The sequence below is a fragment of the Salvelinus fontinalis genome, chromosome 32, assembly GCF_029448725.1.
Source record: "Salvelinus fontinalis isolate EN_2023a chromosome 32, ASM2944872v1, whole genome shotgun sequence".
NCBI classification, from domain to species: Eukaryota; Metazoa; Chordata; class Actinopteri; order Salmoniformes; family Salmonidae; genus Salvelinus; species Salvelinus fontinalis.
This window is the reverse complement of record NC_074696.1, coordinates 22,930,220-22,938,911: the sequence shown is the minus strand read 5'-3', so window position 1 is coordinate 22,938,911 and position 8,692 is coordinate 22,930,220. Positions and strand designations below refer to the sequence as shown.

Here is an 8,692-nt window from a genome sequence, read left to right as displayed (position 1 = left end):
GGAGGATGGAGATAGAGGATGTCAGGGGAGGGGAGGATGGAGATAGAGGATGTCAGGGGAGAGGAGGATAGAGATAGAGGATGTCAGGAGAGGAGAATGGAGATAGAGGATGTCAGGAGAGAGGAGGATGGAGATAGAGGATGTCAGGGGAGGAGGATGGAGATAGAGGATGTCAGGAGAGGAGGATGGAGAGGGAGGATGTCAGGAGAGGAGAATGGAGATAGAGGATGTCAGGAGAGGGGAGGATGGAGATAGAGGATGTCAGGAGAGGAGGATGGAGATAGAGGATGTCAGGAGAGAGGAGGATGGAGATAGAGGATGTCAGGAGAGGAGGATGGAGATAGAGGATGTCAGGGCATGGAGAAGAAAGCAGAGTCACACTGAGGCCAGGCCATCACTAAGCAGTACCATCAGGACAAAGTGGAGAGAGACACAGATAGAGAGTGCGAAAGAGAGAGTGGGGGGGGGGGGGGGGGGGCAGAGAGAGGAAGAGAGATGGAGGAAGAAAGGGAGAGAGGAAGACAGAGAAAGACTGGTATGCTCTAAATTACATTACAGTGTATAGGGTTAGTATCTCTAACCCAGAATAAGACTGTTCAATGGACTTAATCTGGGTCCAGAAAATTGGCCCATAATATAAAAATATAATAATATGAATAATATATCAAATGAAAATAAATAGTATGAATAATATAATATAAACATATTTTATGTACTTTTTTGGTAGGGTAAAAACATCTACACATACTGCGATAAAATACATTTTAATAAATTATTTATTTGCTTTTTCATTGTTGCTATTAATCTCATGGTCTGCCCTTTCAAGGCAGCGTGTTGAGATGATGCACTTTAAAGGAGTATTCCCATTTCTCAAAGGCAGTAAAATAGCTGTCTTCTCTGCTGAATATACAGTATAAAAACACTGTAGCTAAGCTAAGTTAGGCTGAAAAAATGTATGTCAAATATTGCTATTCTTGTTTGCATTTCAGTCTCTTGCCTATATATCTGTTAATTCCCTGAAAAGTGCAAAAACATGAAATCTTATAAAAAATATGTTTTTAAAGTTAAATGTTATACATGTGAGCATCTTTAGCATACATAATATGACAAAAACATCCCATGGCCAGTGTGAGTCCCTGCCATAATGAGTAGTTCCAACTCCAACCATCAGTGCATTGGTTTTACATTTTCAACCAATAAGATTGAAGCTCCTTTTCCAAGAACATGAAAATCAGCAGGCTTTGAGGTCCAGATTAGAATGTGCCTGGGGTAGCTGGTGGTGACTGTCTCAGTTGGAGGGGATCAGGAGGGTGAAACCGTCGCGGTTCTTACGGAAGTCTGCGTGGGCCTGGCCGGCCTTGGTCTCCAGGGTTACACTCTTGGGCTTGCCTCGCATGTGCAGCTGGATGGCCGAGCAGCAAACCTTCACTGGTAGCGGGGTGTTCCTCACTCTGAAACACACACACACACGCACAAACATACAGACACACTGACTGTTAACTCACTGATCATTATCTACAAAACAAGATCAAATAAATAGTATCATCGGAAAGTATTCAGACCACATTACATTTTCCACATTTTGTTACTTTACAGTCTTATTCTAAAATGTATTAAATAGTTTATTTCCCTCATCAATCTACACGCAATACCCCATAGTGTTTTTTGTTGTTGAAATGTTAGCAAATTTGAAATATCACATCTACATAAGTATTCAGACCCTTTACTCAGTACTTTGTTGAAGCACCTTTGGCAGTGATTACAGCGTAGAGTCTTCTTGGGTATGACGCTACAAGCTTGGCACACCTGTATTTGGTGAGTTTCTCCCATTCTTCTCTGCAGATCCTCTCAAGCTCTGTCAGGTTGGATGTGGAGCATCGCTGCAAAGCTATTTTCAGGTCTCTCCAGAGATGTTCGATCGGGTTCAAGTCTGAGCTCTGGCTGGGCCACTCAAGGACATTCAGAGACTTGTCCCGAAGCCACACCTGTGTTGTCTTGGCTGTGTGCTTTGGGTCATTGTCCTGTTGGAAGGTGAACCTTCACCCCAGTGTATGGTCATGAGTTCTCTAGAGCAGGTTTTCACGGATCACGGATCTCTCTTCATCACGGATCTCACCACCATGTTTCACCGTAGGGATGGTGCCAGGTTTCCTCCAAACGTGACGCTTGGCATTCAGGCCAAAGAGTTCAATCTTGGTTTCATCAGACCAGAGAATCTTGTTTCTCATGGTCTGACAGTCCTTTAGGTGCCTTTTGGCAAACTCCAAGGGGGCTGTTATGTGCCTTTCACTGAGTGGCTTCCGTCTGGCAACTCTACCATAAAGGCCTGATTGGTGTAGTGCTGCAGAGATGGTTGTCCTTCTGGAAAGTTCTCCCATCTCCACAGAGGAACTCTGGAGCTCTGACAGAGTGACCATCAAGTTCCTGGTCACCTTCCTGACCAAAGTTATATTACACCTCTCATCAGCTCCATATGACATGTTTTAATTGGTATTCCAACATGTCAGTAAAGGACAGTAAACACAGCACCAATAGTGTGTCCATTAGTTATTCTTAAGCAATAAAGCACGAGGGGGTGTGGTATACGGCCAATATACCACGGCTAAGGGCTGTTCTAATGCATGACGCAAAGCAGAGCGCCTGGATACAGCCCTTAGCCGTGGTATATTGGCTATATACCACAAACCCCAGAGGTGCCTTATTGCTATTATAAACTTGTGACCAACGTAATTAGAGCAGTAAAAATAAATGTTTTGTCATACCCGTGGTACACAGTTTGATATACCACAGCTGTCAGCCAATCAGCATTCAGGGCTCGAACCACCCAGTTTATAAAAGGTAATAGTCCTTATCTAATTGAAAACTCTACACTGGCTCTCAGAGGGGTTTGACTGACTGACTGCCATCCTCTCCTCTCATCTATCTAGTATCCTGTGTGCAGGTGCTGTGGTGTCACACACCCTATCCTTGAGCTGACAGCTGCCAGGGGGAGGGGGGAGAGGGGGGGGGGGGGGGGATGAGAGGGGGAAGAAGGGCTTTGACCACTGCACTGTCAGCTGAAGATGATCTGTTCCCGAAGGCCATACTACAGTCTCTGTTTCCATGCCAAATGGCACCCCATTTCCTACACAGTGCACCTTATGGCCCTGGTCAAATGTATTGCAAATGTATTGCACTATATAGGGAATAGGGTGCCATTTGGGACACAACTTCTGTCTGACCAGGGGGATCCTCCAGCCTGGCTGGACTTCTGCACCACACTGACTCTCTAGTTAACACACAGGACCAGCACATGGCCTAATACACAGAGAGCCTTATCTATCTGTCTATGCTATGGGATTGGATGGGTGCACAGTGCATTGTTAAACTGCTCTATATCTCGGCTGGTTAAGGAGCTTCTTGTGTGTTGTTCTTCTGGGAGCACAGGCTTTTTATTGTGGGGGGGGAAATGGTTTGAAAGGGCAGTACTTGCATTTGTCTCAGTTTGAATTGATGATGCAGTTCTCTCTAGTATAGCAGGAAAGTAACTATCTGTGTGCCTGTGTGTGTGTGTGTGTGTGTGTGTGTGTGTGTGTGTGTGTGTGTGTGTGTGTGCCTGTGTGTGTGTGTGTGTGTGTGTGTGTGTGTGTGTGTGTGTGTGTGTGTGTGTATTGTTATTGTATCTGAACCTGTATACAGTGCTTGTGTACTGTGCTAAAGCTTAATTCAAGGTTTCCTTCCAGTTCCAGCACCCTTGTTTCACAAAGCTGCATGGCGTCCATCAATAAGCCACTCTAACAGGTGTGACCCCAGTCCCATAGTCCCCAGTGCCCAAAGTCACGTAAACCCCAAACCCCCTCTTCCTCCCTCTTCCTCTTCTCCCCCTTCCACCCGTTTCCACCAGCTGTCCCCCTCCCAGAGACACACCCGCCCGGCCCTGCGACCCATTACCCCACTGACTTCCTAGCTTCCCTGGGTTTTGATGATTTGCGTGCAATACTGATTTCAGCAGAGATTGATTGACCAACTGTCCAGAGGAATGGCCCAGTGTAAACCGACACCAGGGTAAGGCTCTTTGAACTTCACACTAAGCCATGGGCTATGACAGAGAGACTTGACCACTATGGCTGGGCTAGAATGAGATGAGGGAATAGGCTGCCATTTCAGACACAGCCCAAGCCAGGTCTACCTATCTATTTATATGGCTGGGTTGTGGTACTGCAGTGTAGTAGAGGGGGGAATCTACACTACATGACCAAAAGTATGTGGACACCTGCTTGTCGAACATCTCATTCCAAAATCATGGGAATTAATTTGGAGTTGGTCCCCCCTTTGCTCCTATAACAGTCTCCACTCTTCTGGGAGGCCTTTCCACTAGATGTTGGAACATTGCTGTGGGGACTTGCTTCCATTCAGCCACAAGGTAATTGGTGAGGTCAGGCACTGATTTTAGGCAAATAGGCCTGGCTCGCATTCGGCGTTCCAATTCATCACAAAGGTGTTCGATGGGGTTGAGGTCAGAGCTCTGTGCAGGCCAGTCAAGTTCTTCCACACCGATCTCACAAAAACATTTCTGTATGGACCTTGCTTTGTGTACGGGGACATTGTCATGCTGAAACAAGAAAGGGCCTGCCCCAAACTGTTGCCACAAAGTTGGAAACACAGAATCATCTAGTATGTCATTGTATGCTGTAGTGTTAAGATTTTCCTTCACTGGAACTAAGGGGCCTAGCTGGACCATGAAAAACAGCCCCAGACCATTATTCCTCCTCCACCAAACTTTACAGTTGGCACTATGCATTTGGGCAGGTAGCATTCTCCTTGCATCCGCCAAACCCAGATTTGTCCGTCGGACTGCCAAATGGTGATTCATCACACGTTTCCACTGCTCCAGAGTCCCATGGCAGTGAGCTTTACACCACTCCAGCCGACGCTTGGCATTGTGCATGGTGATCTTAGGCTTGTGTGTGGCTGCTCGGCCATGGAAACCCATTTCATGAAGCTCCCGATGAACAGCTCTTGAGGCAGTTTGAAAGGCAGTTTGAAACTCTGTAGTGAGTGTTGCGGCTGAGTAGAAGCGATTTATACACGCTACGCGCTTGATCCCGTTCTGTGAGCTTGTGTGGTCTACCACTTCGCGGCTGAGCCATTGTTGCTCCTAGACGTTTCCACTACACAATAACAGCACTTACAGTTGACTGGGGCAGCTCTAGCAGGGCAGACATTTTACAAACTAACTTGATGGAAAGGTGGCATCCTATGTTGGTGTCACTGAGCCCTTCAGTAAGGCCATTCTACTGCCATTGTTTGTCTATGGAGATTGCATGGCTATGTGATCGATCTTTTACATCTGTCACTAATGGGTGTGGCTGAAATAGTCTAATCCACTAATTTGAAGGGCTGTCCACAAACTTTTGTATATATAGTGTATGTGTGAAGCCTAAAGGGCTGTGGTGGGATTGATTGAGATGGTCCAGATTTCTCCATGAGACAGACCTGGATTGCGTCTGAAATAGCATACTATTCTCTTTATAGCGCACTACCTTTGACCAGTGACCCTATTTCCAATGTAGTGCACTATCCGCATAGTGCCCTGATCAAAAGTAGTACACTACGGCCTCCCGAGGGCCGCATTGGTCTAAGGCACTGCATCGCAATGTTTGAGGTGTCATTACAGACCTGGGTTCGATCCCAGGCTGTGTCTTGCTTCAGAGGACCCATGGCTCTCAACCTTCGCCTCTCCTGAGTCTGTACAGGGGTTGCAGTGATGGGATAAGACTGTAACTACAAATTGGATATCATGAAATAGGGGAGAAAAAGTAAAAACAAAAAAACATATACTCTTTGCACTACATAGGGAAAATGGTTCCATTTCAGGCACAGGCCTGGTGTTTTCAACCTGGTTTGTCTCACTGCTCTGGTTCATAAACAGGGAGATGTGCCAATGAGGCCTCCTGATGCTGTAGCCGAATTATTCATTCTCCTGGAAACGACCGCTGACAGAACTGGGGCGCAGCAGCAGCAACTCCTGGGCTGTGTTCCAAATGGCACTCTATTCCCTATTTAGTGCACTACTTTTGACAATAACCCATATGGCTCTGATCACTATGTAAGGAATAGGGTGCCATTTGGGAAGTAACCCTGCAGGTTAGGGGGCCTGAGGACCGCCTCCACCCACCCACCTCCTTCCTTCGCCTTTTCCTTCCTCCTATTCCTCCTTCCCCACCTCCCTCTCCTCATCCTCCCTCTTTCCCCTGTCATCTCCTCTATAGTGTTGGAGTGTAATAATCCAATGTGAATATATGCCTCCTGTGTCTCCATTATGGAGAATTATGAGACCATTTTGTGCTGGGCTGTGGCTGGGTGTATGTGCTGTAAGACATTGCCTCTGCTGTGCCTCCTGCCACACTCAGTTACTGTGTTAGTGATGCTGCTGCTAGACTGTGTCTGTGTCTGTGTCTGTGTCTGTGTCTGTGTCTGTGTCTGTGTCTGTGTGTGTGTGTGTGTGTGTGTGTGTGTGTGTGTGTGTGTGCGTGTGCGTGTGCGTGTGTGGCACCAGAGGTACCAGCACTAGATCCCATTGTGTAGAAATCAAATCATCAACACTGAGGCCTGTACAACGTCCCTGCCAGGAAATATGTGTCACTGCAAATAAAACATGTTTATGATGGGGGAGTGTGTTTGGTGTGTGTGTGTGTGTGTGTGTGTGTGTGTGTGTGTGTGTGTGTGTGTGTGTGTGTGTGTGTGTGTGTGTGTGTGTGTGTGTGTGTGTGTGTGTGTGTGTGTGTGTGTGTGTGTGTGTGTGTGTTTGTACACAAGCTGTCCAACCCAGGACATTATTATCAGTGTAGCCCCAAAACCAAGCCTTTCTTCAACATTTTCTAAGACATTACATAATCTCACTGACAGCCAAGAGACATCTACGGAAATCATAAAGTATTTCATGCCAAAGTATTTATATAACTAACCAGTGCAACTTTAATGAGCAAGTAGGCTGAGTAGGTAACTTAATATAATTTAACAAAGTAGCACACGAGTATGACGCATCATATAAAGCTATCTGCAGGTTAACAATGTAGATTGGTCCCAGATCTGTTTGTGCAGTCTTGCCAAAGACAAGACAGCACAACTAGATCTAGGACCAAGCTAACAAAGCTATGCTTTGAGAATAAAGTTCCCATTCCTTTGGTTCACATATTCTCATACACCTTTTCCTGATTTCCAATGTAAGCAACACTGCCATTCACACTGACTCTCTGACTCACAATCAATGGGTCCCAAGCAGTTAACTGCCTGTTCCGTGGAGGCTCAGTACACATTCATAAAGCATCTGAGAGTAGGAGTGCTGATCTAGGATTGCGTTCCCCCTGTCCATGTAATCTTATTCATTATGATATAAAAGGCAAAGCTGATCCTAGATCAGCACTCCAACTCTGAGACACTGTATACATACAGTGTCTGGGCTGCAGCTGTGATGACTGCTTCTCCGAATAATACCACTGACCACAGAACAGCCTGATGATGATCACACTACCGGAGCCTGAAGATACAGCTTACTGCCAAGGGACACAATGGCTGTCTGCGGCTCACTGAGTCACTACAGCTGCTCTGGCACCCTATTCCCTATATAGTGCATTGCTTTTGACCAGGGCCCATAGGGCTCAGGTCAAAAGTAGTGCACTACATAGGGAATAGTGGGCCATTTGGGACACAGAACACTGCATACATCCACGCTGCACACACAACTGTCTCTGTAATCACTGCTAGCCAGTGCTTTCTCTGTAACAGCATAAAGCATACTTAGCACATCTCACTCATAGCACCTCAATAGCACTTGGTTTACCACTGCATCTGTTTGTGAAGATAGCCACGGCATGTAGGCTGTTTATAGCAGTGTGTGCATGGGGTGTTAAAAGTATGCCATATATGAAGAAGTATGTTGCATTGTGGTTGAATGGTTGGAAAAATATTTTTTTTAAACTTATCCCAAAGAAAGGTATGCTTTTCCTTAACCTTCTTTTAACTCACTAAACTAACATTTTCCCCTCATCCCTCTCTCCCTCCCCTCACTCTCTCTTCTCTTATCCCTGCCTCCCTCTGTCCATTCACTCACTCTCCCCTCATCCCTCTCTCCCTCCATCCATCCAGGCAGGTATAATTGGCCCTTCAGGAGGGGATCAGATAGGACATCTGTTGGTCAACAGAGTGAAAGAGAGAAATAGTGAAAGAGAGAGAGGAAACTGACTGTGGAGGTGTCAGGCCCTCTACCTAGCCAGCTACAGTATCCCACCAGGAGAGACATTGATGGAGAGAGTGATAGAAGAGGAAATAAAGGAGTAATTTTAAGAAGGATAAAGATGACATGGATGGATAGTTTCTGGAGAGGAATAGACGTCTGTCCCCTGAGCATTCGAAAGACGAATGATGGTAGTTTACCGGACTACTAAAGACTCAGACTGCTCAGTTTATCATGTATTTATGATGTACAGTACCAGTCAAAGGTTTGGACACACCTACTCATTCCAGGGTTTTTCTTTATTTTACTATTTTCTACATTGTAGAATAATAGTGAAGACATCAAAACTATTAAAAAACACATATGGAATCATGTAGTAACAAAAAAACTTTAACAAATCATAATATATTGTAGATTCTTCTAAGTAGCCACCCTTTGCCTTGATGACAGCTTTGCACATTCTTGGCATTCTCTCAA

The 8,692-nt window shown here is 45.7% G+C and overlaps 1 protein-coding gene across 1 annotated transcript in view; it reads right to left on the bottom strand.

Moving 5' to 3' along the window:
* Positions 1 to 748: 748 nt before the first annotated feature.
* Positions 749 to 8,692, bottom strand: part of LOC129830938 (unconventional myosin-Ig-like) — a gene marked incomplete in the record, with an annotated part of 78,394 nt that continues 70,450 nt past the window's right edge. Inside the window, 1 exon segment of the mRNA XM_055893792.1 lies at positions 749 to 1,451. Coding sequence (XP_055749767.1) covers positions 1,289 to 1,451 — 163 coding nt within the window.